The 26,728-nt window shown below is 39.3% G+C and overlaps 1 protein-coding gene across 2 annotated transcripts in view; it reads right to left on the reverse strand.

The window, feature by feature from the left end:
- The window catches only part of CTNNA1 (catenin alpha 1), a 221,686-nt gene that overhangs the window by 120,360 nt on the left and 74,598 nt on the right, over window positions 1-26,728 (reverse strand). For both annotated transcript variants that reach the window (XM_037147500.2, XM_037147501.2), the window contains exons 4-7: window positions 24,782-24,948; window positions 24,122-24,241; window positions 12,126-12,395; window positions 9,380-9,583 (exon numbers count right to left, since the gene is read on the reverse strand). In XM_037147500.2, coding sequence (XP_037003395.1) covers window positions 9,380-9,583; window positions 12,126-12,395; window positions 24,122-24,241; window positions 24,782-24,948 — 761 coding nt within the window. The remainder of the gene's footprint in view (window positions 1-9,379; window positions 9,584-12,125; window positions 12,396-24,121; window positions 24,242-24,781; window positions 24,949-26,728) is intronic.

Here is a 26,728-nt window from a genome sequence, read left to right on the forward strand (position 1 = left end):
AAGCAGCAAAACCAGAAAAGCAATGCCATGGCTGACCCCCAAGACCAGCTGCACTGGCTAATGATCCCTTGCCCTAGAGCCCACCCATCAGTGGAGACCACTACCATGGATGGACACACCTTTAGGAAGTACACCTGCGCTTTTCTGGTCCTTCTCTTTACCCCCACCCAGGACAGTACCTTAATACTTTTTCTTCGTGAACTCCAAGGGCCCTTCTTTTATCTCTGTTAACTCGTTTCCTGAGCCCATTTCTTCCATCACTCACTTCTTCTACCTCTGTGACATTATAAATAAACTTTCTCTTATAGTTTGAGTCTTGGTTCTGAATTCTTTCTTAGCCAGAACTCAAGCACCAATGTTACTGAACCAAGGTCCGGTCTGTCTCCACTGTTCTAACACCTGGTGTCATTCTCACTGCTGACAACACAAGGAAAGTCTAAGCAATCTTGTGGAGGATAAAACCCTATCCATCTGCAGCATGAACCTGGGCAGGATTCCATGTCTGCATCATTCTGATTTCAAGAGACGACTCCATTATTGCTCCATTAGACCAGTACTATTTCATGTAATATATAAACATGCACCTGTTTGCATATAAAAGGTTAAAAATTTGGCTACTAAATACTGCAATCATAATGCCAGAGTAATATACATAGGAAGTACCTCAAACCTCTTAGAAAGCAATACAAAATATAACTAGGCTGAGATGTCTTCCTCAGAGTTAAGAAGCTCTTTTAAACATCTCATCCATACAAGAAGTCACACATTAATTTTCAACAAATAAGGAATTCCAATTAAATAAATGCTGTTCTGTCCAGAGAAGCAAGTCCTACATACACTCAAATTTTGCATTCAATGCAACATCTATTTACATCTAAATTCTCCCAAATATGCTAGGCAACTCACAGAAAAGCTTATACTAATACTCAATAAAATAGTAGGCATACAAAGCTACAGAACTATGGACTAGCAATACAGGTGAATGTCTACTGTAGTAAACCCCTGGGTTCAAACAAAGACAGAAATCAGAGCATAACATATAACAAAACCCAGCCCCTGTAGTTGCACATCACAGAGCCAACTGAAACACCTATGACAGTAGAGTTAATACCAGAGTCTAGAATAAAAGGATATGCTAAAAAGCTTTCTTGTTCTGCTCACTTCAAGCAGCTATACTGGACATAGTTCTATTTTATTTAGTAAGGAGCATTTGATTTCAGAACATTTATAAAGTTCTACAGTGGAAAATGCCACCAGCCATTAAAGATGATGACTTAAAACTGTATTTGCTAACTTGCAAAGATGTGCAATGACAATAGTATTAACAGCTCAGACTTTCAGGTCACAGAACTGAGTTCAAATGTCAGCTGTATGTATGTGTATTTTCAAGCAAATAATTCAGTAAATGTTATTATCAGAGTAAAATAAGCAATAATGTATGTCTCTTATCACAATGGCTACCATATGATACACAGTATAATGACACAAATTATCCTTATTTTTAATGTTTAAAAAAAAAGAAACAGTAAGAAAAGGGTGTGAGTGTGTGTGTGTGCATGCACCCAGAATAATGTCTGGAATGCTATACACCAAAAATAGGTAGTAGGATTACAAGTGATATGTAATAAACGTAGTCTGTGATCAGAAAAAAATATTAAGCTTTTCTAATTTTGAAAATAAGAAAATCCAGCCATAAAATAATGCAGTAGAGCAAGATCTTCCCTGAGTCCTTCAAAGGCTGGGAAATTCTGGCTATGCTAAAGTGATTCCAGGAAGTCATTTGCAAAACTGAGAAGAGATTAGCATCTAAATGAAGTGCTTCCCTTCACTACAATAACAATATATCTTTGAAAGTGAACATTAACTGCACCCTATTTATACATTCCATGTCAAACTATTATCCAAATCAAATAAAAATATTATACTTGATATACTAACATAATGAACCCCCTCAAATACATAACCAGTCCAATACAAAAAATGTCTAGTTTCCGAATTCCTCTTCCAGGATTCTACAACCATTGCATCCATTGTTCGGGACAAGAACAAAGATAACATGTATCCTTAAGTAGCACCATCCTCACCAGGTACTAAGTTGTACAAATTTTCTTCTGCCTAAAACTATAGTTTCAGCTATAAAAAATATAAGCTATGATACCTATATGTATAGATAACTGTACCATTCTGGACAATCAATAAAGAAGTTGATGTTAAACTCCTATCTACTCCCCTTAGCTGGTTGGTTACCCAGTAGTCAGAACTATCCAAGAGAAACATAACACATGCAAGAAAAATAAACTACATAGATAATTTAAATTTTTCTAGTAGCCATAAGTTTTTTAATGGTAAATTTATTATTTAACACAATATATCCAAAATACTACGAATGAGACATCAGGTATTTTATACCCTTTTCCATGTACTAAATCTTTGAAGTCTGTTGTGTAGTTTGTACTTACAGCACATCTCAATTCAGACTACTCAAATGTCAAGTGCTCCACAGCCACATACAGATACTGGCGACTATGCTGGATCGCAAAGAGCTAGAGCTACTCAAGCCCAAAGCATGAGCTTCTTATCAATTCTAAGCTCCTAACTCAAGTCACTTAACAGGCAACCACAAAGGCTGCTCAAGCCAAAACCAAATGAAATTCATTTCAAAGATTGAGGGTCTTCTGTGTTTCAGACACTGTGTGAAGTGTTTTCATTTTGCGTGTTTTTTTTTGGGGGGGGGAGGTTTGCAGGGGCGGGGTTTTTTCATTTGGTTTTTGAAGAGTCAGGAGTTGAAGATGGATGTGCTTGGTTCTCATACATTCTACTACTGCCAGAACAACTCACAACACACACCCTAGCAAAGGGAGAAAGGAAAGTTATTAAGAATCAGTATGTTCCTCAGCAGAATGAACAATGTTAAAGAATTCTGCTGTATAAAGTACAGGGCTCTTCAAAAGGAGGTTTTTCTTTGGCACTGAAATAACTTGAACCATTATAACATACAACTGTGCTCCAAAGTCAGCTACATATTTAAGAACAAAAATTTTAATCCATTAACCTAATAGTCTGTTTTAACCCATTAACCTAATAGTTTGAACCCCTACTTACATGTTTTGTTTATATGCAGAGAACATTAAGAAAGTCAAACTATTTTAGATTTAAGAAACACCTACACAGAAGAAAGGAAAAAGAACTGGAAATACATATCCCAAATATTAATAGCAATGGTGGTTCAGTACTTTAATGCACATGTATGACTTTCAATTATAAAAAAATAAACAAAGTGGCAATAACTTTTTTCAAATTCAATTACATTTCCTTTTAATTCAAGTCATTTACTTTTAAACCTTTTAAGATTACAACACCCATTCAAGCCATTTTTCTTTCTCCAAAACCCTCACGGGCAGAGTAACCTTAGGCTGATAGAGCAGGAACAAATTAAACTTTACCACAATAACCACATTTCATTTCAAGGAAACTTAAAAGTCATTTGTGGAACTACAAAGATCTACTAAATAATTTGAGTCATTTCCATGTTAAGTAAGTAGGGGTCAAATGCCTTATTTTTAACAGTAATATCCCCAATCCTAAAGCAAGTCAGCAACAGAGCCAAGAATACCCTGCAACCCTTCAAACAGCAGCAATTCAAGCAGGGACCATTAAGGCTGCTAGAGTCCTGGCCCTTGGAGCCTTTGAAAGGGAGTTTGGCCTTCATCTGCCATCAGAATTAAATTTAAATTCATTCTGATCTAAAATACCACTTTTACTCACTACTTATTTTAGAGTATTTGGTTTAATTTTTTTCTACAAATGTCATGTGTATACTGAAAGATCTACGGGAAATAGAGGCAAACCATCCATGGCCTCCTCCCCCATAACCTTCTCGAATGTAAACTAGAAAGAGCAAGAATCTTTGTTACTGTATCCCTAGCACTATGATTATCCAAAAACGTTCATTTTATGAATTTTCCCAAATCAGCATGAGTTCATTAGGCAAACACTTACTGAGTACCTCTTCTGGCATTATACTACATACACCCTGAAAGAATATTTTTAAAATAGTTCCCATCTTTAAATTGCTTAAAACTGAATTGTAGAAGTTATGTAAAGTACATACAATTAAATAACAATTCAAAGAAGTAAACAGGTGTAAAACTTCAAGCAGCACAGTTTAAATGGCCTTCAGCAAAGAGATAAGGGGTAGAGGGAATATGGGCCTTGAAGGAAGAACATGTTAGGTTTAAACAGTTGGGAAGGGAATTTCAAAAATATAATGAACACTGTCCTACCAAAGGCATGGAAACTAGCCTCAGACTAGCCTGAACAGATTGAAAAACAGAGAAAGTGAATAGAGCCTGAAATAAAGCAACAGCAGTGGAAACAGAAAAAAACAAATGCAATAAACCACTACAGCAGTTTCATCACCTTAACTGCACACTGGAATCACTTAGGGAACTTTTAAAAACACTGATACCATGATCGTGGGGGGTTCGTCGCAGCAGAAGGGCAAGCAGGAGTTGGGCCGCAGGTTTACCTGGGCCCCGGGAGGGGTCGAGCTTCCAGGAAGAGCACCGGCGCTGGAGAGAATTGGCTGTACTCTGGCCCGCACCCTCTATAGTCTGATCCGTAGCTTTCTAGGAAAACTGCGGGCAACTCCGGAGACTCCAGGGACTGGAGCCTAACACCCGGGAATTCACACGTGAGATTGAGGCGCGGCTGACGCGTGTCAACAACTGAGAGAGCTGTACACTCTAAAACTCTTCTGGACTTCCGCCAAGATGGAGGTATAGGTGGATGTGCCGTGCCTTCTCACACAACCAAGTTCAGGGACAACTAAATATTAGCAACAGAAATCACAGCCAGAACACGGAAAATTGAACTTTTTGGAAGTCCGTTAACAACAAATTCTTCAGCCTGACCAGTAAGGGGCAAAACCAGTGGCTGGTGGAGCGGGGTTGCACAGGAGGACACAGTCAGACGGGCTCAGGTGCAGAATCCAGACGCGGAATCCAGGCACAGGGTTGGACCTAGTGAGCGACCGAGCGAGTGACCAGGCGAGCGACCTCGGAGGAGACAGCGGGGAAGCGGTGATGCGTGTTGACTGTGGTCGCCTATTTGTGCGCGAGCGGACAGGCGAGGGAGTGGGCGGTTGGACAGGCCCGGCGTCCCGGCGGCAAGCAGCAGTAGAGGGCGCCGCCATTCCCACTCTGACCACGCCCCCACATACAGCGTCACAAACCAGCGACCTGGGAGTCCAAGGCGCCGCTTCTCACACTTAAAGGGCCAGAACAGACCAAAAATGGCACAAGTTCTCAAAGTCCCTGAGCCCATAGACCTAAGCGATGAAGAAATAGCAAAACTCTCAGACGCACAGTTTAAAGCACTGGTCATCAGGATCCTCACAGAACTGGTTGATTATAGCCACAAATTAGACAAACATATGAAGGCGAAACTAATTGAAATGAATGGAATTGCACAGGGCACCAATAGCAATGAAAAGGAAACTGGGACTCAAATCAATGGAGTGGACCAGAAGAAAGCAAATAATGGCCAAACAGAAAAGAGTCAGGAAGCAAGAATTCAAAGAAATGAGGAGAGTCTTAGGAACCTCCAGGACATCTTTAAACGCTCCAACATCTGAATTATAGGGCTACCAGAAGGGGAAAAGGAACAGCCACCACTGGAAAACTTATTTGAACAAATAATGAAGGAGAACTTCCCCAATCTGGCAAAGGAAATAGACATCCGGGAAATCCAGGAAGCTCAGAGAGTCCCAAAGAAGTTGGACCCAAGAAGGAACACACCAAGGCACATCATAATTACATTAGCCAAGATTAAAATGAAGGAGAGAATCCTAGAAGCAGCAAGAGCTAAGGGGACAGTCACCTACAAAGGAGTCCCCATCAGACTGTCAGCAGATTTCTCAAAAGAGACCTTACAGGCAAGAAGGGGCTGGAAAGAGGTATTCCAAGTCATGAAATCCAAAGACCTACAACCAAGATTGCTCTATCCAGCAAAACTTTCATTTAGAATGGAAGGACAGATAAGGTGCTTCTCAGATAAGATCTAATTCAAGGAGTTCATCATCACCAAGCCCTTATTATATGCAATGTTAAAGGGACTTATCTAAGAAAAAGAAGTTAAAGAAACATGAACAGTGAAAAGACAACAAACTCACAGTTATTAACAACCACACCTAAAACGAAAGCAAACTAAAAGGACAGCTAGATCAGGAGTGGAAACATAGAAATGAAGATCTCAAGGAGGGTTAGCAACAGGGGAGTGGGAGGAGGAGAAGGGGGGAGAAGGTACAGAAAATAAGTAGCATAGACAGTAGATAGAAAATAGAAGGGGGGGGGCAAGAATAGCATGGGAAATATAGAATCTAAAGGACTTGAGACACATGGTCATAAACTAAAGGGGGGTAATTGTGGGGATGGGGGGGTAGGGTGGAGGGGAATGAAGGGGGGAATAGAACAACTGTAACAGCATAATCAATTAAAAAATAATAATAAAAAATAAATAAAAATAAAAATAAAAACACTGATACCTAGGCTTTGATGCAGTGATTTTTGAGTTAACTGGGGGACAACCTAAACATCAGGATTTCTGAAAGTTCGCCAGGGTTTCTAACGTGCATCCAAAGTTAAGAACCACAGCCTTAGAGGTAAAAACCAATGTACCTAGATAAGTGGCAACACAGAATAAGGGAAACAGACTCAAGAGAAAGATTTTGAGAATATGTATCTATAAAAAATGACATTACTGGGAGAATCCAGGATATGAAAAAAGTAAAAATATATGGGTTCTTCTGGACTTTACCATACTCTGTTTACAAAGTTCCATGTGGCAGTTTTAGTTAATCCAGATTGTCTCAATTCTCTACATATCATAATTATTTGCCTAATATTTTTCAAAAGAAATAATCCAAACTTAAACTGAACCATCTTTTAAAAGTCAAGGTAGAGCTCAATCTAAAGAATATAAAATAAATCCTCCATAAAGTCCTCTTGGGTTTCTCAGCTAGAAATACTCTCATCCCCCTTGCAATTTTAGCAGTACCTAGGATAGCATTCCCAATAAATGCCCTGTACAGGCCAAGTCTGTTCCAGAAAAGAGGAACCAGTGTCCCATTCCTCCTTTATACAGCGCTCAGCATACTACTTTGCATGTGACACATACTCAGTTATGAACTGAGTGACAGGCACACACTACCAGTTAAGTTCTGATTGTCATTAGAGGGTCTCAATGCTTTTGAATGCTTACTAAATAAGCAAAAATGCAATATATCCGCAGTTGCTTCTTCTTCTTGCAGACCCTCTCACTGTTCTAACTTTTCAGGTGTTTCATTGCCCTCCCCCTTTTCCTTACTCCATCACTTTTGACAGAACCTAGCCTGCTCACTGCTACATGAGTTAACACAAGGAAATTAAGTATTTTTATCTTTAGGAGAAACATTCCCAGAGACATCTTCTAAAATGTATTTCTGAGTCAAGATCACTTTTTTCAAAACCCCCACCATAAGTCAAGCATCAATCATTGTTCTAGTTTTCACTTACATAATAAAATGTTATGTAAGTGTGCTGTTATGGTCTCCATGTCTTCAGTATAAATGAGTGTTTCCCACCTTTACTTACATCCATGCCCAAATAAAGAACTATCTGCCTGATACTCTACAGAGAAACCAGAAGTGTGGTCATGACCAGAATGACTGGCCTGAAATCTGACCAACCTCAAGGCTCAAGGGATATCTTATACACTGGAGCAATGAGAACAGATTTACCACATACTCTCTGCCACCAAAGGCTGTTTTTAAAGTGGCTTCATAATCATAACTGCATCAGACACTTCTGCACCACTTCAGCACTACATGATACAGCTGACAAGTGACCCACATATGTACCATGAGTCCTTTGTAAATCTCCACCATCGTAAGCCTGTCTTTGAATTATGGTTTTTTCATGTTTTCTGATTTTCTAGCTTAGATACAGATTTTTAAATGGGTCCTACATTTTCACTGTGACTTATCAACCATTTGACTTATCAATCATTTCCATTTGATTTAAACGTCTAATCTCATTTTTCTGTGGTAGACTGCACATGATCAAAACATGGCAGTGACTTAAAAAATTCAATATGCTTCACTAATTTCACAATACACAGGAAGGCATTCATCTTCACCCTAGGAATTCCATTGTGATTCACTACTATAATCTGTTCACTTATAGGCCTGTTCAGGCCTATAAGTAAACAAAGATGATGTATGGCAAATAAGCAAATTAGAAAGTACCAAGATCTTTTCCTGAAAAGTACTAAATAGGCAAGAATCACTAGTGAGAACTAATTTGTAGTGTTCCTCTTCCCTTTAAAATGATTTTATTTAATTTTTATTTCATTTATTTATTCTCTGCCACAGTAAAACATTGGGTACAAGGTTTAAACTACAGTAACCCTAAATTAGCATTAAATAACTCAAGTGGAAGAAGGATTAGGGAAGGAAAAAGAAAGGCATCAACAATGCAGGGGGAAAAAATCAACCAGTATTTTCTGTGGCAAAAAAAAAAGTCAGGTGTCAAATTTCACAGCACTGGTTTTTAAATCCAAATCTTAAAAATTCAAAACCACTACTCAGTTTGCCTAATACAGCTCTACTTGGCAACTACCTGCCATTCTACATGGTTCATGAAAAAAAATTCACCAACTATACATACATTTTTTCAGCATTTTGTTTTGCTCAAAATTAACTGGCCACCTAGATGTGATGATAGAATTTTAGGGGCATTGAAGGTCATTATCCTTAGGAGATGGATGCTGGAATATTTAGTTGTGAAGAGACACAATGTCTGCAATTCACTTTCAAATGTTTCATTTTTTAAAAGGTTGTGTATATAGACATATATATTTATACACACAAACATGCACACATTTATTAAGTGTCAGTGAGTCTAGATAAAGGATAGATGAGTGCTCATAATATTATTTTTTGTAAGTTTAAATTTTTTCAAGATAAAAAGCTGAGGAGGAAAGGGGCACATAGAAAACCATTTATGGCCCTGGCTGGTGCAGCTCAGTGGACTGAGCGTGGGGCTGTGTTCACCACCTGGGCTGCGGGCCAGGTCCCCAGTGGGGAACATGTGAGAGGCAACCACACATTGGTGTTTCTCTCCCTCTCTTTCTCCCTCCCTTTTCTTCTCTCTAAAAATAAATACATAAAATCGTTTTTTAAAAAAAGAAAACTATTCATGCATCCCTCGAAAATTTTGCCTCACCCAAAAGAGTCTAGGAGTCAAGAACATACCTGCCATTTATATTTAAAAAAATCTCAGATTCAACATTTACTATGGAAAACTTTTCTTATTTCAAAAATGAAGTTCTGGTAACTCACATTGCCCATGTACTCTGAGAGCAGGTCCTGCAAAGCCTGGCGGACAGCATTACACTCAGCCACAATTCTCTCACGCCTGTCATCACGAGTGCACGATGAGTCAGCCATCAGGGCGGCCCCACTAATGATGCTTTCCAGGCGCTCCTCCAGGGAAGGTCTAAAGCGCTCCTCACTGAAGCTCAAGGGGTCCACTATGATTTGTTTCTGCAAAGAAAACATTTTTGAATGTTATTGCTAATCTCAGTTCCCTGCATTGTTCAAGAAGGTGAGGTAAGTTCTGATTATAGAAACATCAACACTTAACACAAAAATTACAATGCCCAAAAGTTATACTCCTTGATAGATGAGAGGCCATCCCACACAAGCTGGCCTACGGATCACTTCTCAAAGAAGGCCCTGGAAGCAGTACTATCCAGCTGAATGGAGCCTGGATAAGGTATACCACAAATGGCAAACAAAAGTATGCCAAAATAAAAGTCATGTTCGAACTACTTAATCTGAAGATTTAAAGGCCAGCCTATATAGTACTATAAATTGTTACCAAATGAGAATTACAAGGAAAATAAAAGCTAGCTTTCTCTTTTCTATATAGAGTATTAAAATGCTACATGACACTAGAACTGTTGCACCATAAAAAAAATTAATAACATTGACATCTATTCTCAAAGTTTCTCAAAAAATGCATTTATAATCAATTTCAATATATTTTCCTCAACTTACACATCTCATCAATTGTTATAAACAATTTAGTCTCAAATTTATCCTGTTACCTGTCTATATTCAAGACTTTCTTTTCTCAAAGACCTATCTATAAGAGATGGTAACAATCTGTCCCAACAAAACTAATCTGTGACATCAACTGCCCCAATAAGAATAAATCTTTCTCTGTCTCCCCTTCAGTCCTTTGACTTACACCCAGCTTTACCAGTGAATGAGGTCAGGTCACAAGTAAGCTGTAGGTTCATGGTCAAATATCAACACCCCCTGAACACCAGCTATTGGTCTCCCTCCAACCTCTTCACTTGATACGATTTATCTTTACACTAGTAAATGTCTGTGCAAATATTTTGCCTTTAATTTTCCTTCATGGGGACTATGTTCTTACTGATTTCAACTTAAATGCCACGGTTTTTCTTAAAAAGCTTGCCCTTTCCCAATAAGTGTACATTTCTTCTTTCCCTTAAAAAAAAAAGTTCCAAAATTTAACATGCAATACATTGAGTTCATTATTAACCTACATTTAAGTTTATTACTTTTGTACTGGACTAACGGGAATGAGGAATAAATGGTCACAGAACTTAAAAGAAGTCACAGAGCTACAATCCACCCGCAACCATTCAATCTAACCCCCTCATTTATGAATTAAGTGGCCTCTGATTTTACTCAACTTAGGACCAAGAGTAACCCTTAATGTTTTGAAAGAGGGCCAATACCCAACACTGTCAAATCTGAGCAGGAAAAGCAACAATGCCAGTAAATTATAAGATACAACATAGGAGTTTGCTATAAAGTAAATTAATGCTTAAGGTTCCAGAGTAAAAAATTCAGTTCTAACACCATGATCTTTAGGCTTAACACTGTTTTTACAATTTAAACAAAGGGCTGAGACAAGAGAAGAGAAGAGAAGAGAAGAGAAGAGAAGAGAAGAGAAGAGAAGAGAAGAGAAGAGAAGAGAAGAAAAGAGAAAAGGTAATGGCAAGGAAAAAAATGTTTAAACAAACAAAAAAAGCACTCCTCTGTACAAATTCTTTCCTTTAAAGCAGGGCTGTCAAACTCATTTTCACCAGGGACCACATCAGCCTCGCAGGTGCCTTCACCCCTACTTATGAAAAGATGTTTGCCACCTGAAAAGCATTTTTCCCTTATGTTACTTAAAAAAAATATATTACCGCAACAGTTGATTTAAAAAAAAAATTTTTTAAGGACAGTTCAATCTTAAACTGCCGCCATCTACTGGAAATCAGGAGGCATTGTGGGTAAAAAATTTAAAATCACAAAACCATTAAAGATTAGATACATAGGACAGTGTGCACACAGAATATACAGGCATCATCTATAAAAAGTAATTACATGGCATTATGCTACAAAAGTAGTTTAATTTGCTTTCACATGATTAAATCTGCTTTCACATGATTAAATTTTGTCTATTATTACAATTTAGTCATTAAGAAGAAAAGTCTATCTAGGCAAACAAATAAGATTATGATAGCATTTCTGTTTTAGTTATTTATGATGTGCCTGGATCTCCCATCAAACTGTACAGTTTGCCTCTGTATCTCCCATAGTTTCACATCTGCCAAAAGGTTAAAATCTTGTTTGAAATGAACTGAATTAATATCCTCAATAAAGAATGATCACGTAGGAGCCAAGGAACTTATATGTATGACCCATGGACATGAACTAAAGGGAGGAATGCGGGCAGGAGGGGGTGTGCAGGGTGGAGGGGAATAAAGGAGGGAAAATGGGACAACTATAATAGCATTAAAAAAAAAAAAAAAGAATGACCTCATAGGAAACACAAGATGCATAAAAGAATTCAGAAGTTTAACTCAAACTAAAAAAAAGATAAATGCTTTAGAACAAGTTAAAATAAGTAGACTGATGAATAATAAAATTTCTTTCCACTTAAATTGCAAATCTAAGTAGAAATTGAGCTTTCATCAGAAACCTTGACCATATTTCCCCCAAAATCTGTTAACTTTGGGGATGGTCAACAGCCTGAAGTTTCCTCCCAAGCATAACTTACATCAAAGTTATTGAGGGCATATGCCAGCTCTCCTCCTCCTCCACCCTGGTGCTGGGAGGCATCATCTGATGCGGTGGCCTGTGCAGCATTGGAAATGCCTGTGACTGCCTGCTGCAACTGCTTGTATATCAGGTCTCTGTTGGCCTTATAGGCTGCAACATCAGGATGCTGTAGGCATGCCTGGGATGCAGTATAGAGAATTGGAACATTTTTCTGCAGGATTCCTCTGGCTGCAGCCATCTGGTCACGATGACCCACATCCTTCAGTTCCTACGAGAGCAAAAAACAAGAAATTGAAACAGTCTTCTTATATGGGCTCTATTCATATAAAACTTTGTCAGTAAATACTAAAAGTCAGAATTTCTACTAATTAAACACAATATTTTCATTAAGTCTGGCTTGACAGTTCATCACCAAGAAGGCATTATGGCTTGGTAGATAAGAATTCAAACTTTTCCGAACAACATAGACCTGGATTTCAACCTCCAACTCTACTTTTTCCTGGTTATTGTGATCTTACTTTAACTTTCCATGGTCAGTTTCACTTTCTATAAAATAGGAATGATAACAAGAAACACCCATAATTGTCTTGAGGGTTAAATGGCATAATGCATATAAAGCTCAGAACTAAATAAAAAGTAAAACACAAAACTAGCATCTTCATTATAACCATATAAATGTTTGGAATAGTCCAACCAAAATAGAAAAGTTATTCAGAGATACATCTAAACACAATAAGATTATGAAGATTTTTTTATTAAGTTATAAAAATTCATTACAAGAGTTTTATGAAACCTGGGATGGGATATCACAGGTGTACATGAACTATGCAAATCATCCAGATGTTCTCCCAAGTACGCAACTCCTCCCCTCCCTTCTCCCACCCCAAAGGTCACCTTAGGACACAGGTCATTAGGCACAAAGCTGAGTGAGGCTCATGTGCTCCATGACTAAATCAAACAGTGTGTATCTCACTGCAATACTTTATACACATGAGGTCTGAAGTGAAACTGCCCTTTTTCAATTTCCTCTACCCCATAATTAGAACATAATCCACAGTTAAAAGGATTTGAGGTTCCTGGCATGGTTTCCACTACCAGCTTCTACTTAGCAGACAAGCCAGGTGGCTATGCGTAGTGACAAAAGATACCAACAATAAGATGATAATGAAATACTTCTGATATTCCACTGTTAATTGACATTACTCAAAGGGAAAAAAGAACCACTATATTTTGGCATGTATAATGTACACCCATGTCTCTATGTGCATTATGCATGGATTATTATATCCATGGTATGCAATCATTACACCCAGGTATAATGTGCATCCTTATTTTTTCCCTCAAAAATCTGGGCAAAAAAGTGTGCATTATACACAGAAAAATACAGTAAGTCTTTAATATATATGGATCAAAATGCTAAGTCTTTAGTAAATGTAGATTACCACCACAGAAGAGGTCTGCCCGGAAAAAGTCCAGCCATTGTTAATATAACAGGAATGATTTGCATGACATCAGTGTAACCTGGCAGCAAAGGAGAGTGGACTGCAATGTGCATATGAAAACAATGACAACTTCACTGTACTTAGTCAGCAGGGGTGGTAGGCACTGTTGAAGTGAGCACGTGTACCAAATAGCCATCACATTCAAAATGGCTGAGCAAGTAAACAACAAATCTGCATTAAATTTTGCATTATGCTTGAACAGTCCTCTGCAGAAACTATTCAGATAATTCACAAGGCTTTCAGGGATGTTGCAATGAGAGCAGCACAAATAACAGTCTGGCACAAACCCTTCAAAGATGGTCGGGAATCTGTTAAAAGTGATCCATGTTTTGGAAGGCCTGCAACAAGCAGAACTCCTGAGAATGGGGAACATGTATGGGCTGCAATCAACAAAGATCAATGACTGACAGTGTGAGAACTAGAAGCTGATCTGGGGATTCCAAAAACTACTATGTACAAGATTTGATGAGAGGTTTTGTCATGAAATGTGTCAGGGCAAAATTCATTCTGTAGCTTCTGTTACCAGAGCAGAAAGAACATTGTGTTTCTGTTGCTAATGACTTGATTCAAACCACTACCAATGAACCAGATTTCCTAATGAAGGTCATATCCAGAAATGACTCATGGGTCTACGGCTATGATCCAGTAACGAAGGCCCAGTTGTCCCAATGGAAGTCGCCTGGTTCTTCATGCCCAAAGAAAGTGCAGCAAAGTTGCACCAAGATCAAAACCATGTTAACTGCATCTTTTGACTGGGAAGTTGTTGTCCATTACCAGTACACCCCTCTAGACCAAACAATTATAAGGAGTACTACCTCAATGTTCTTCATTGGTTGAGAGATCATGCATCATGTCTCGTACAGAATTTTTTGGCAAAACATCAAATCACCCTGGTGACTCAGCCCCCCTACAGCCCAGATTAGGTGCTCTGCAACTTCTGGCTTTTCCCAAAACTAAAATCACCTTTGAAAGGAAAGAGATTTCAGACTGTTAATTCGATTCAGGAAAATATGACGGGCAGCTGATGGAGACTCCAGCAAAGGATTTTGCAGTGTTTTAAACAGTGGAAGATACACTGGGAGACCTGTGTGAGGTCCCAAAGTGCCTACTTTGAAGGGACTGAGGCGTCATTGTCCTATGTATGATATTTCTTGTATCTTCTTCAATAAATTTCTCTATTTTTCACATTGTGTGGCTGGATACTTTCTGGATAGGCTTTGTAAGTGCCCACCAGAGCTATTCCAACTCTATTTTATGTAACTGTAGAATTTCAATGTTAATGCCACCAACTGAATCTTAAGAGTACAAATTTAAATGTGTTAAAAGTAAGTATTACATGTGTAAATATGTAAAAGCAAAGTGACTTAGAAAAACCACAGTCAATTACTCAAACTCTGACTCCAGCTATTTAATGGCTCATCTTTCTAGATGTGGTCCTAATTAAGCATTACAGACACCAAACTGGCTCCCTTTATCTGAAACTTCATCTCACTATATATTTTAGGTTTGCATCTTTCAAACTTTGTATAATACGACAGCTTTCTTTTCCTCCTAGAATACTTTTCTCATTGGAATCTGAATTTGCATGTAATAGTTCACAGCACTCCAAATGCCCTGTAGCACAGTACATTGGGCTAAATATTCAGAAACAGGACCCTGTGGATTCAGAGAATCAGTGATTATTTCAAGACTCAAGCTACGACAGGGGGCTAAGGCTAACCATTATGCTTAAACAGCTGGTGCACAAGTTCTAGGTAGCATTTTCTAAATGTCTTGCCCTCACTACAACCTCGAGGATGTTAAGTCTGCTAGAGGGCAATTTGCCTTTAAGTACTTATTCTACACTTTATAAAATATTTTGCAATCAGCTTTGACATTCTTCCTAAGCACCTGTAACCTAGATTGGTACAGCCTCCTATAAAGGTCACCAAAGACTCTTGTGGTTACCTAAAGTTAATAGTGTCAGAATTACCATTCAATGCCTGACTTTCCTAAAACCACTGCCTGGCCTGGTATGATAAACTTCTACCTTCTTTCCATAGACTACATTAGGTTAAACATTCCAAAACAGGGCCCCATGGATTTAAAGAATTGATGATCACTTCAAAACTCAAGCAATGACATGGGGCTACGGCTAACCATTATGCTTAAGCACATGCTTTGTATGACATTTTCTAAATGTCTTGCTCATACCATACTGTATCTCTGAATAAATTCCTATTTACAAAGTACTGGGGTGTTGAAAACCACTCTGCCTGATTTCAGGAATTGTAACTGCCTCCCATTGCTAAGGATGAGTGAGCGACCTCTGGAATGCGAGCCACAAGGAAGCAAAGCTTGCAAAGCTTGTCTCCGTTTACTCCCCTGCCCCCAATGCATGATCAGATAGTCCATGAGAGACAAGACTCCTCAGAGGAGGGATAACCTAAGCCACACACGATCACTTGGGAGGCCATCATGGAAGGACTTGGGGGGCTGCAACAAAGAGGGAGTGATGGACCCTTGCCCCCCAGCTATTCTGACATAGCCAGAGTCCCCATATCCTCTGGGACAAGCGCTTCCTGGCTCTAATCCACTTACGCCTGAAAACCTGTGATGGGGGAGGCGGTGCAGCCCCTTGCCCGGCTAGAGCGGGATCCAGGGTAATCAGGCATAAGAAAGATTTCACAAAATCCTATGAAGCCTGCTTTGCTAAGAGTATTTTCATTCATATGATAAAGGTCCAAGCAGGAAATGAGTATATCTCCCAAAGTTTTTGCAACACCCTTTGCTGACAGACACTGACTCAGACTAAGCCTTCACATTTCTTTGAAATGTTATCTACTGTTTGATCTTTACCACCTATATTCCTGTGTATTACAACCCAATGAAAGCCATTGAGGAAGGGGCTCTTGGCCTTTCTCCTCTGAGAGATTGGCCACCTCTCCTCCCCAAGCAGATCATGTCTTGGTAGTGTTACTTTCATCCATGGTGGACGGGGGGACTTGCTGGCAAAGTTGCCCCCACACTGGAGAATATATTCTATTCTATGATAAAAATAGCAAATATCATTTGTACTAACTGCTAAAGTGTCTACTTTCCTTAGAACTGCTTTTGCTGTAGCACTAAGAAACTAATTTTTTTAAATATAGATAAGAAAATGAACACAATCACAGGCAACACTATTTACTGTAAAAATAATGATCAATCGTAAGTATTCTTCTCAAAATATATAGTGCCTATAAGTAATCCAGATTAGTGAAAAAAGTGAGCTATTAACAATAGAGTATTTAGGAAATTAGAGTCCCTTGTCTACTTTATACTTTAACCTTCCTGATTCAACTTCACCTATTCAGTTATGTTTCAAGCAGATTCAGGAACAAATGGAAAACAGAAGGAAGAAGTGACTGCTTTCAATGTAATGTGAACTAACCATCACATGCAGTGACCATGAATCAGAAACTAACTTTTAAGCAATCCATAACATTCTCTCTTACCAAGAGCTGGAAATTCAAGTCAAAGTTTCCTCTCATTTCCCTCTCAATATAAAATTATAGCCACGAATACATTTGAGTAGGTGTCTTCTCTTGCACTCAAATGACTATACTTAAACAGTTCATGGTCAAACCCAGTCAGTCCAGAAAATTTATACATACAACACTAGCAGTACTATCCAACACCAATGTGTCTGTTCAGGTTTTCAGAAAAATAATCATGGAAGTCAAACATAGACTAGGTAAGATGAATTTATAAATATGTGAACGAGCCAGAGTTGGCAGTGTGAGGCAGAGGTAATCCTCCACTCAGGAACTAGTCAATGGTGGCCCATCCTAACCTCTGCCACACCTATTTTACTATTAGCAGTAACAAGAGCCTGCAGCCTCATGGAAATTCAATACTTCTAGTCAGCCAATAACTTTCTAGCCCAAGAAAGTAATAGATTTGGGCCATAAGCAGAATCCCATTCCAAGATGGATGTGTAGTACAGAGAAGTGACTTATTCATTCATTTGTTAAATAAATATGTACTGAGCTACTACATACAGGCAATGTTCTAAGCACTAGGGATTATAGTAGCAATTTAAACAGACAAAACCCCTGTTCTCTAGAGCCAGAGAGCCCAATTCAAAATGTGACTCAACCACTTAATAGATGAGTGACCTTGCCGAAATTTAACCTCTCTGTGCTACAGTTCCTTCATCTATAGAATTTACTATCTGATCATTTATAGTATCTATCCATACTATTTTGTGAAGATTAAATGAGCTTTATGTTTATAAAGGGCCTATAACAGTGTTTAGCACACTGTAAACACCTTTTAGAGTTATTCATTATTCTCAGCAGCATCTCTCACTAGAAGGGAACTCCTAGTTTTGTGGACTCCAGTCTCTAAACAATCCCCACCCAGATGGTAGTTCAGCCAGGTCCTATGAGTAAACTCCCAGGGAGCCCCAAAAAAGCTGGGAAAGAGGGGATGTATAAGGATGTGAGTTTTAGCATGGGAAAGACTTTGCCAAAAACTGTAGCAGATTCTCTCCCTATTTTTAAAAAACAGCTTGCCTTGGGCAGGTAGATAGATAAATGGAATGACATTCCCTGCCCCTGGAGAACTTTTACACACGTTTGTGCTCAGAAAAACCTTAAGAACAAACAGGTAAATTCCAGAGAGCGTAAGGACCTCATGACATTTAGCATTTCCTTAACAGGTGGCTGCTGCTGCTTAAACAATACAAAAGAGGCTAAAGGAGCCAATACACACTGAACCCAAATACTGCTCTTGAGGAAAATACCCCTTTCTGGACTAGTGTTGCCTGCAAAGAAGAGAGGCTCAATGAGAAGGAAAATTATTACACACCATGCCTGGGACAGAAAAAAGTCCAGGGGGCTAAGCATACAGCAACAGAGGAAATCCTGCCAGAACACACAGAAAAATGGGCCAATTACTGAAGGAGGCCAGTAAGCAATATCCAAAAGGGAAAATGAAGGTTCCACCAGGCTGGGACCTTAGGATATGAGTAGCAGTCTAGCCTGGGCCAGTGGCTCAGCTGGTTGGAACATCATCGCATGGACCAAAGGGCCGCGGGTTTGATTTCCAATCAGGGCACATATCTAGGATGCAGGTTTGATGCCCAACGGAGCACAAACAAGAATCAACCAATCAATGTTTCTCTCTTTCTCTTTCTTTCTCTTTCTCTCTCTCTCTCTCTCTCCAACCAATAAACATACTCTCAGGTGATGACTCAAAAAAGAAAGTAGCACTCTAATTCCCAAAAACAAAACATTAGTTTATAGGAATAGACACCAAGGCCTAGATCCTACAAAAGGCCATTTTATGAACAGGAGGCACACAGGAACCTACAGCCAGCCTACTGAATGGATTTTACTGTAGGAGGTTAAAGAATCAGACCCAAGGAAAACTATAAATGACCATGACATACTACAAACCCAATATAAACTTTAAAATGGGAATGTGTATCATTCAAGATACAAGCAGTAAACAGATAGTAAAATCAAACTAGGTAATTTAAAGATTGTTTAGGGATTATGCCACAAAGGTACAGGCAAAACGCAGGGAAACCACAAGGCTGTTAGACCACCTAGGCCTTAACAGACAAGAAGAGGCTTCAGTTAGCAGAAACCAGGCAACAAGGTATGTAGAGAAAAGCTCAGACAAAGGATATGACTTTTAGCCACCCAGAACAACCAGCAGGGAGAGAGCCAGGGGAATAAAACCCCAGCCTCACTCTCCTTTGCCCTCTGATCTCCTACAAGTGCTCCTATTGGCCAAAGCAACCAAGAGCCAGAAAGCAAAGGAGCGCCTGGATGCAATCCAGATAGGTGAGCTCTCTCTGTTCCTGGGACAGAGAGAAGGGTGAACAAGAGCAGAAAACATATGGAAGGACAAACAGGAGATCATCCAGCATGTTAGCTAGTATCTTCAAGATTTTTATGATATCTTATTTTGGAAATGTCTGAAATTTACTACCTTTTAATTAATATATCTGAAATTATATATTTTTAAATTCTTCATGGATTCATGGCACACAGATTTAAAACTTAGGCAGCATTTACAGTAAGTTTCTCCAAAAGCATACAAAATTCTGGACTATTATTATGTTTTACCTCAAGAACATCACTGACTTACTTACTCTATCATTTTACAAAGATAAGCAATAGTGTCAGTCTAAATATTCTCAAATAATATTAAGTCTTCATAAACCACGACTAGGTTTGAAAACAGTGTGACTATTTGCCAAACTTTACTCTTTAAATATATCTAACATTTAGTTCAGGTATTCAAATAAGAACTTATATCAAGAACATTAAGTAAAATAAATTGTAGACCTAATTTGGCCAGCTTGTCATATTAATACAATTAGCGTACTATTATAACACCTAAGGAGCAATAAGACACAGCAAAAAGATTTGAGATTTGAGATTTACGTGACTGAGACATAAGCCAACACCAGGACAGATGCTAAAAGTACACTGAGCATATACTAACTATATTACTGAGACAGTATACCAAATGAGCATATACTAACTATATTACTGAGACAGTATACCAAATCTAGCTGTATTATCATGTGTAAAATTAAGTACTAGAGATATAAAACCAGGGTCTCTCACATGTGCAGATTCAGTCTGATCACATTTTATAGCTTGAAATATGAGCAATAACTATTATTCACCAATTGCCCACTGGTGAGAGCGTACTTAGTGCCTGGAACTATATTAAATACTTTACATATATTATTTAATTTAATTCTCTCAAGCCTGTAGGGTAGCATCATTATACTAATGGAAATATAACCAAATGAAAGTCACTGCGAAGTCTTCAAAGCTAAGGCTGTTATATGGACATTTAGAGTACTGACCCCATTTTCCTCCTGCTCGTCACAGCTCGTCGGGTGTTCCCATCCTCGGGAAGGCCACTCCATCCCAGATCACAACGAAGATCTTCATTACTCTGAGTCAGACATAGTAACTGACTTCCTCTTACCAATGATCAGTGAGGAATGGCAGTATTACACAACTTAGATTTAAGGCAACTGTATTAGGGGCTTCTGGACTGTCTGCTTATGGACAAACATTTGGAACAGTCCCTTTTTCTCAACGGACATACTGATGTGTATAAATGTCATGTCTAGAGCTTTATCAGCCACCTAGTGCCAGACCCACTGAAGATGGCAGTGCTGGAAAATGCCAGGAACCTGGATCCTTGCCCTGGCCAGGTAGCCTAGTTGGTTACAGCATCATCCTAATATACCCAAGTTGGACGTTCAATCCCCCAGTCAGGGCACATACAAGAATCAACCAATGAACAGGTGAATAAGTAGAACAATCAATCAATGTTTCTTTTACTCTCTCTGAAATATCAATTTTAAAAAATTAAAAAAAAAACACCTAGATACTTGATGATACTGCAAAGCCTTTAAATTTAACAACTCTAAACTCAGAAACATTAACTCAGGACTTCCAATTAGTGAGAAAATAAATCCTCCACTGTTCAAGTAGTTTTGGAGCTGGCTTTTCTATGAACTGCAGTGTAATATGCTAACTGATATAGGTATTGGTTAACAATAAGAATTCCTATTTTCAGAGCTTCTTTAAAAATAAGAATTAAAGGCTTGATCAGGACTATGGAAGTTGTTAAGAAGCTGAACATTGTCACATGCATCTCCCCTATAGACCGTACATCTCATATACAGGAAGGGTATAGGAAAGACTTCAAAGCATCTCAACAGCAAAAACACCAAAGAGCTAGCAAAGCTTGGAAATGAGAACATGGATCCACATGGTACACCACACAAATTCCCAAAACAATGGAAACTACTAATAGTGATTAATAAGAAATACAGTTGACCCTTGAACAGTGAAGAGGTTACAGGTGTTAATCCCTCTGACCTACTTGGAAACCTGTGTATAACTAGTTAGCTGGCTCTCCACCTACACAGATTCCAAACCCATGAATCTAAAATATACTTAAAAAGTGAAAATATAAGCCCTGGCAAAGTAGCTCAGCTGGATAGAGCACTGTCCTGATATGCCAAAGTTTCAGGTTTAATCCTGGGTAAGGGCACATATTAAGAACCAACCAGAGGACTTCCGCCAAGATGGAGGTATAGGTGGATGTGCCGTGCCTTCTCACACAACCAAGTTTAGGGACAACTAAATATTAGCATCAGAAAACACAACCAGAACACGGAAAATTGAACTTTTCGGAAGTCCGTTAACAACAAATTCTTCAGCCCGACCGGTAAGGGGCGAAACCTGCGTCTCGTGAGGGGTTACACAGGAGGACTGGGTCGGACCCGGGCGCGGAATCCAGACGCACGGGTCCCAAACGCAGGATTGGACCTAGTGAGCGACCGAGCAACCCACTGGGTGAGCGACTGCAGAGGAGACGGTAGGGAGGCGGTGCTGCGTGTTGACTGCGGTTGTCTGTTTGCGCGCGAGCGGACAGGCGAGGGAGTGGGCGGTTGGACCACGCCCCCACATACAGCGTCACAACCCAGCGACCTGGGAGTCCAAGGCGCCGCTTCTCACACTTAAAGGGCCAGAACAGACCAAAAATGTCGCAGGAAGACCTCAAAGCCCCAGAGATAAATCTAAGCGACGAAGAAATAGCAAAACTCTCAGACGCACAGTTTAAAACACTGGTCATCAGGATCCTCACAGATCTGGTTGATTATAGCCACAAATTAGAGAAACATATGAAGGCTAAACTAATGGAAATGAATGGAATTCCACAGGAAACCCATAGCGATGAAAAGGAAACTGGGACTCAAATCAATGGAGTGGACCAGAAGAAAGCAAATAATGGCCAAACAGAAAAGAGTCAAGGAGCAAGAACTCAAAGAAATCAGGAGAGTCTTAGGAACCTCCAGGACATCTTTAAACGCTCCAACATCTGAATTATAGGGGTACCAGAGGGGGAAAGGCACAGCCACCAGTGGAAAACTTATTTGAACAAATAATAAAAGAAAATTTCCCCAATCTGGCAAAGGAAATAGACTTCCAAGAAATCCAAGAAGCTCAGAGAGTACCAAAAAAGTTGGACTCAAGAAGAAACACACCAAGGCACATCATAATTACATTAGCCAAAATTAAAATGAAGGAGAGAATCCTAGAAGCAGCAAGAGCTAAGGGGACAATCACCTACAAAGGAGTCCCCATCAGACTGTCAGCAGATTTCTCAAAAGAGACCTTACAGGCAAGAAGGGGCTGGAAAGAAATATTCCAAGTCATGAAATCCAAAGACCTACAACCAAGATTGCTCTATCCAGCAAAACTTTCATTTAGAATGGAAGGACAGATAAGGTGCTTCTCAGATAAGATCAAATTCAAGGAGTTCATCATCACCAAGCCCTTATTATATGAAATGTTAAAGGGACTTATCTAAGAAAAAGAAGTTAAAGAAACATGAACAGTGAAAGAACAACAAGCTCACAGTTATTAACAACCACACCTAAAACAAAAGCAAACTAAAAGGACAGCTAGATCAGGAGTGGAAACATAGAAATGAAGATCTCAAGGAGGGTTAGCAACAGGGGAGTGGGAGGAGGAGAAGGGGGGAGAAGGTACAGAAAATAAGTAGCATAGACAGTAGATAGAAAATAGATGGGGGGGGGCAAGAATAGCATGGGAAATATAGAACCTAAAGGACTTGAGACACATGGACATAAACTAAAGGGGGATAATGGTGGGGATGGGGGGGCAGGGTGGAGGGGAATGAAGGGGGGAATAGAACAACTGTAACAGCGTAATCAATTTAAAAAAAAAAAAATGCATAGATAACAATGAAAAAAAAAAGAACCAACCAATGAACACATAAATAAGTAGAACAACAAATCAATGTCTGTCTGTCTTTCTCTCTCTAAAAATCAATAAATTTTTTAAAAATTTAAGTGAAAACTATGGAGAGAAAAGAGAGGTATTTTCTGATATAGAATTCCATTACATTTTAATTAGTTTAAGGTTTCTTAAAAATCTGAATTAAACTCCATTACTAACTCAAGTTAATCCTTGAATGCAATGTAACTATCACCTCCTACATGATTACAAATTGGCTAGCTACTTAAAGGAAAATTTTTACAGGATTGAAAATTGGAGTATAATATGGATACAACTTAATTTAAAAAGTACTAAAAAGATACCTGTAAATTAAATGTTTTTTAGAAGATTTTATTTATTTTTAGAGAGAGGGGAGCAGAGGAAAACAGAAAAAGAGAGAAACTTCCATTGTCTGCCTCCTTCATGCCCCCAACCAGGGACCCAGCCCACAACCCAGGCATGTGCCCTGACCTAGAGTTAAACTGGCAACCCTTCAGTTTGTGAGACAATGCCCAACACACTGAGCCACACCAGTCAGGGCATGTAAATTAAATGTTTTAATGGAGCTATGTTAGCAGAGGGAGGTATTGGTAACTTCAGAAAACTCAGGTAAAATAAATCTTCCCCACTAGGTAACAATATAAACAACTTTAATATATCCCCAATCATAACTGTACCTGTTGCCTTTTAGCTGCCATGATGTTCAGTTTATCCACTTCAGGTTTCAGGGCTTTATACTGTATTCCCAAGTCTTGTTCAGTGCCAGCATTCCTCAGTTTCAAGATACCATCTTCCACCTATTAAACATAACCCCCCAAAAGTAAAATTCTGAACAATGTAAGTCTATATAAAGAGAACTTTTTATGCCTTTTAACAACAACACACATAGCAACCCAAACTTTCTCTTTAGTTTACATGGCACTCAGACATCTGAGAAGCTACTACATGGGAGCTTTATGAGAGATAGAAAGGACAGTATGACTGACTCCTGTTTAAAGGCTACAATTTAACATATATTGGTTTCTCAACTCTGGAACTCTACTGGAACGAGAAAATGTTTAATCACTAAAATAAGAAAGGAAAGAGTCAAACAATACATTTGCTATAAGTTCTTCATTAAAACCAATACAACACAGGCTCACAGTAGAGCTGTATGCTGTTCACAAGGAATAAAGGAGTAAGTGAAAACTAAACAAAAACATTCCCAGTCTTTTAAAGTAAATAAAGTTCAAAACCAATCCAAATCCCTAGGAATGCTGAACTAAGTATAAGTATGGCCAACAACAGTCTCACTGTGCTAGTAAAAAAAAACAATTCAGACATAGGTCTGTACTTACAACTTTCAGCTGCACAAGTAATTTGTAGACATCTGCCATGTCAGCCAAAATAAGCAGCCGGGTAACTGCAGACAGCAAAGCTCGAGCTGCCCGAACCATGTTGCCACGCTTCACAGAAGAGCAGGGATCATCTGCAAACTCTCCTGCAGCACTCTTCATCAAATCACCTGTTTAACAGAATGAAGAAAACAAACAGCAGCAATGAGCTAGTCTACATTTCAAAAAAACAAAAACTTTGTATATTTCATGCATGCCATTTAGTTTAAGGGGTTTTTTTATTTTTGTGGTTGCCTTTTTCTTTCTTTCCTTTTTTTGGAGCTGTTACTAAAAAAAGCACCCTCATATGTTGCTGATGAAAGCACAATACCTAGAAAATCATTTGGTATTATACATTAAGAATCTTGAAAAATACTTCTTTCCAGTGATGTAATAATACTCCTTTCAAAAAAGGTATCCTAAAAAAAACTAAATCCAAGATTTGAGTGGGAGAGGACTTCCACCAAGATGGAGGCATAGGTGGAAGCACTGCTCCGTCTCGCACAACCAAGTTTAAAAACAAGAAAAGGTTTAGCAACAAAAACGCAGCCAAACCACAGAAAACTGAACTACACGGAAGTCTGACAACAACGAACCCTTCAGCCAAACTGGTAAGAGGAGCAGAGCCAACAGCAGAGCGGGGTGGGGCAGAAAAGATCCACCAGACCAACCCGGGTGCTCGACCCAGGTACGCCAGGAGCCATGGGCAGATCCCAGGTGTGGAGTAGCGGGGGGACCCACTGAGGGCTGATCGAGGTCACACATTCGCACGCAGATAAACCGGTGAAGGAGCTAGCAGTGAGATGAACCATGCAAGCCCCAGCGGCAGGAAGCGGCAGAGGGAACCACCATTGTCCCTCTCTGACCCTGCCCCACACACAGCGTCACAAAACAGTGACCTGGGTGGCCCCACCCTGGTGAACACTAAGGCTCTGCGCCTCATACATAACAGGCGTGAACAGACCAAACATGGCTCAAAAACAACTCAGAGCCCCAGAGCCCATAAATCTAAGCAACAAAGAAATAGCCAAACTTTCAGATGCACGGTTCAAAACAGTGGTGATCAGGATGCTCACAGAACTGGTTGATTTTAGTCACAAAGTAGAGGAACATATGAAGGGTAAACTAATTGAAATAAAGGGAAATGCACAGGAAACCAATAGTAATGGAAAGGAAACTGGGACTCAAATCAAGGGAGTGGACCAGAAGGAGGAAAAAAATGACCAAACAGAAAAGGATGAAGAAACAAGAATTCAAGAAAATGAGGAGAGGCTTAGGAACCTCCAGGACATCTTTAAACGTTCCAACATTCAAATTATAGGGTACCAGAAGGGGAAGAGGAGCAGTCACTAGTGGAAACCTTATTTGAACAAATAATAAAAGAGAACTTCCCCATTCTGGCAAAGGAAATAGACTTCCAGGAAATCCAGGAAGCTCAGAGAGTCCCAAAGAAGTTGGACCCAAGAAGGAATACACCAAGGCACATCATAATTACACTAGCCAAGATTAAAATGAAGGAGAGAATTCTAGAAGCAGCAAGAGATAAGGGGACAAGTCACCTACAAAGGAGTTCCCACCAGACTGTCAGCGGATTTCTCAAAAGAGACCTTACAGGCAAGAAGGGGCTGGAAAGAGGTATTCCAAGTCATGAAATCCAAAGACCTACATCCAAGATTGACCTATCCAGCAAAGCTTTCATTTAGAATGGAAGGACAGAGAAAGTGCTTCTCAGATAAGATCAAATTCAAGGAGTTCATCATCACCAAGCCCTTTATTATATGAAATGTTAAAGGGACTTACCTAAGGAAAAGAAGATAAAAAAGATGAACAGTGAAAGGACAGCAAACTCACAGTTATTAAGAACCACACCTGAAACAAAAGCAAACTAAGAGGACAGCTAGATCAGGAGCA

The sequence above is a fragment of the Artibeus jamaicensis genome, unplaced genomic scaffold (assembly GCF_021234435.1).
Source record: "Artibeus jamaicensis isolate MK-2021 breed Jamaican fruit bat unplaced genomic scaffold, CSHL_Jam_final contig_456, whole genome shotgun sequence".
Lineage (NCBI taxonomy): Eukaryota > Metazoa > Chordata > Mammalia > Chiroptera > Phyllostomidae > Artibeus > Artibeus jamaicensis.